The sequence below is a fragment of the Coenobita brevimanus genome, chromosome 60, assembly GCF_032717465.1.
Source record: "Coenobita brevimanus isolate Jiangsu-jjx chromosome 60, ASM3271746v2, whole genome shotgun sequence".
Lineage (NCBI taxonomy): Eukaryota > Metazoa > Arthropoda > Malacostraca > Decapoda > Coenobitidae > Coenobita > Coenobita brevimanus.
In genome coordinates this window covers 25,578,099-25,581,208 of record NC_137013.1, presented here as the reverse complement: position 1 = coordinate 25,581,208, position 3,110 = coordinate 25,578,099, and the positions used below count along the sequence as shown (strand labels likewise).

The 3,110-nt window shown below is 49.1% G+C and overlaps 1 protein-coding gene across 1 annotated transcript; it reads right to left on the bottom strand.

Moving 5' to 3' along the window:
• Positions 1 to 2,307: 2,307 nt before the first annotated feature.
• On the bottom strand, positions 2,308 to 2,694 carry LOC145403330 (uncharacterized). The gene has a single exon (XM_080275122.1). The coding sequence runs from the start codon at positions 2,692 to 2,694 to the stop codon at positions 2,308 to 2,310; it is 387 nt and encodes a 128-aa protein (XP_080131248.1).
• Between the last annotated feature and the right edge of the window lie 416 nt (positions 2,695 to 3,110).

Genomic DNA, 3,110 nt, shown 5'->3' with positions numbered 1-3,110 from the left:
GTATTGGGTGGTGATGGGAAAGGAGAGAAGTTCGTGGATGGGGTGGGGAAGACAGGACAATGAATTTGGGGACAGGTGAACAACTGGGGCTGTGGGCGAGCAGGGGTGAAGGAGGACAGAATTTGGGTTTCATTGGTTTCGGTGTTGGTTTGGTTGGTTCTGTGAGGGTTATATCGATGGACAAGTCGGTTGCAGCATACCCTCGTGTCGCCATGAAAATGAATGACGACCTGGTAACCACAAGGGTGATTTCGAAGGGACCTAAAAACTTTGTCCAGAGTTTGTGGTCTAGGGGCAGTCTAGGAAACATGACTTTTTGGCCCATTTGGTATGGATTATCGGGAATAATTTCGTCCTTCTGCAGGTCTCGGCAGTGTTGCATGTGACAGAGACTGATCTTGAGGTGAGTGGGTACTGGTGTGGCTTGTGCTGTTGGCAGTGACAGGGCCAAATGTCGTATTGGGATTAGCACTGGGTGCTCGCCAAAAACACATTCTTGGGGAGTGATGCCGTCCTGTCCAGTGCAAGTGTTCATGCTCCATTGTAGGATCTTTACTTGAAATGGCCAATCTTCTGTGCTGAGTTTGACTAGCCTAGTTCTGTGTTGATTGGCAAGGCTTCAATGTCTTCTTTCAAAAATTGAGTTCCCTTGGGGATGGTGGGGAGACAAGTGGAGATACAGTATCCAAAAAACTTGGATTAATGTCCCTAAACTTGTCCAGAGAACTCTGGGGCATTGTCAGAATGGAGTGCTTGTGGAAGGCCGAAGGAGAGAAAGCCGTTGGTAATTAGGGCCTCGGCAGTGGCTGTGGCAGAGTGTTTCTTAACAGGACAGGCGATTATGAACTTGAAGTATGTGTCAACGAACGTGATGATAAATGCAGTTGTCGACTTTGATGGGAGAGGCCCCATCACGTCCTCTGCAAGAACTGCCACAGTTTGGTGGCCGTTAGGTGCCCAATTGGTCCCGGTGTTCTGGAGATGTCTTTTCCTAATGCACAGGCTCTGAGGTGTCCAATAAAAGTCATTAAAAACCTGAAGCAGTTTTTGCTGGCCAAGGTGAATTCCGTTGTTGGAATGTATATGGACCATGATGTCTTCAAAATCGGTGGGGGCGATGATGATGTGGCCTGAGGAGGTATATAAGTGGTCCCCTATACGTTCAAACTTTTTGAATGTATTGGGTGGCATCCATTTGGGTTTTTCTTTGCATTCCCACTGTTGCATTAAGGTTTTCTGTGAAGTGCTGAGTCGTGTTTTCTGTTTCGGTGAGTGATTTCAGGAGGAGCCTCAACAAAGCATTCACATTGGTATGCAGTTTGGCAGTGCAGTGATCTCAAAGTCGAATTCTTCGAGGGTTTCTCACCAACAGACCAAGAAAGTGTCATTTTTTTGCGATCTCTGCAGCCATTGCAGGGACTGGTGGTCCGTGATGATCGTAAGTGAGGGACCTAAGATGTAGGACCTGAAATGCCTAAGAGCCCAGACCACTCCGAGGCATTCACGTTTTGTTGCTGCATAAATTGCTTTGGAAGGGTTGAAGGTCCTGCTGGCACAAGCAATGATGTGCTCTTTTCCCTCTCCAACCTGGGTGAGGACGGCATCTTTTCTGGCCAGGGAGATTTCTGTATACAACCAAAAAGGTTACGTGTAGTCAGAGAAGGCAACTATTGATGCTGTAGTGAGTTTTTCGAAGGCCTCGATTCTGTGGGTAGTTCACCAGAAGATTTCATCTTGTTTTGTCATGTCATGGAGCGCGCTGGCGATAGTGCTGAAGTTCTTGAAAAGCGTCGGTAATATAAGACCAGGTCTAGGAAGGCATGGACTCCTTTTACATTGGCAGGTGGGGTCAGCTCTGCAATGGAGGAGTGGTGGGTGGTGAGGGAGGGTGAGGGTTAAGGGTGGGGGTCATGCATGGGTGTGATGGGAGGAATGGTGTGGGAGTTGGCGTGTGGTGGAAGCGTGACCGCATATACGGACACTCTTCTTTTTGGCCGTTGGACCTTCAGGCAGCATGTGCAGACATCCGTCTTTTAGGGGTTGATGCAGCACGGCACTGGTCTAAACGCTGGAGATGCTCCTTCCGTGTTCTTTCAAACACAATAACATCATCCACGAAGGTGAAACAAATTTCCCAGTTTAGCACTCACAGCCCAGAGCCCATTAACCTGGAGAATGTGGCTGGTCCATTGCTGAGGCCAGAGGGGAGGACACTGAACTCATAAAGTCATCCTCCATTGGTGGAGAGGGCCATTTTCTTTCGATGTTCTTCTTGAATGAGTACTTGCCAGTAGCCCGACTGAAGGTTCAAAGTGGTGAACCATCGGCCACAGTACAGTGAGTCCTAGAAGTCGTTGATTTGAGGTAGGGGGTGGCATTTTTGATGGTCATGTCGTTGAGTTGTCGATAGTCGATGCAAAATCTCGTGGATTCGTCTTTCTTTTTCATCAGAACTACAAGGTAAGACCACGGACTGGTCGTGGGCATCACGTTCGCTGCACTGCAGTCTTCTCCTTCTTGGCGCTGCAACAGATTTTTACTCCATGATGGCTGGTGTATGGGCGGTCCCATAGTTTGTATCAGGTGATGTAGTATCTCGGTCTGGCCTAGATCTCTTTCGTGTGAGGCAAAGACGTAATGGTAAAGAAGGAGCAGCTGCTCCAAGTTTTGTTGGTGTTCTGGTGACAGATGCATGAGAATCTGAGGTAGGGAGGGGACTCTAATTGAACTTGGGGGTTCAAGTGGGGTATCAAATTAATGTTTCCAACACTCCCATGACTAGGGCTTTGGGAAACATTAGGGGTCCGTCGGATACGTTGGCGATCCTGATGACATTGAGGTTAGGGGGAACTATTTCCAGGGAGATGAGGCAACACATGGCAAAGGGTTGCTCCATCTGCATGGCGAACAGCAATGGGTGCTGGGCAGGGGCTTCCAGTGGCACCCAGGCTTGATGGTGGGGTTGGATGGTGGTTGTCTTCTTGTGTGCGGTCTGCATGATTGTGTGCAGGCCGGCAGTGGGGTTGTGGGCCCCGAACCGGAAGCGCCACTGACGGCAATCGATTGTTGCCCCCAGCTTTGTAACAAATCCAACCTGAGATAGCTGTCAT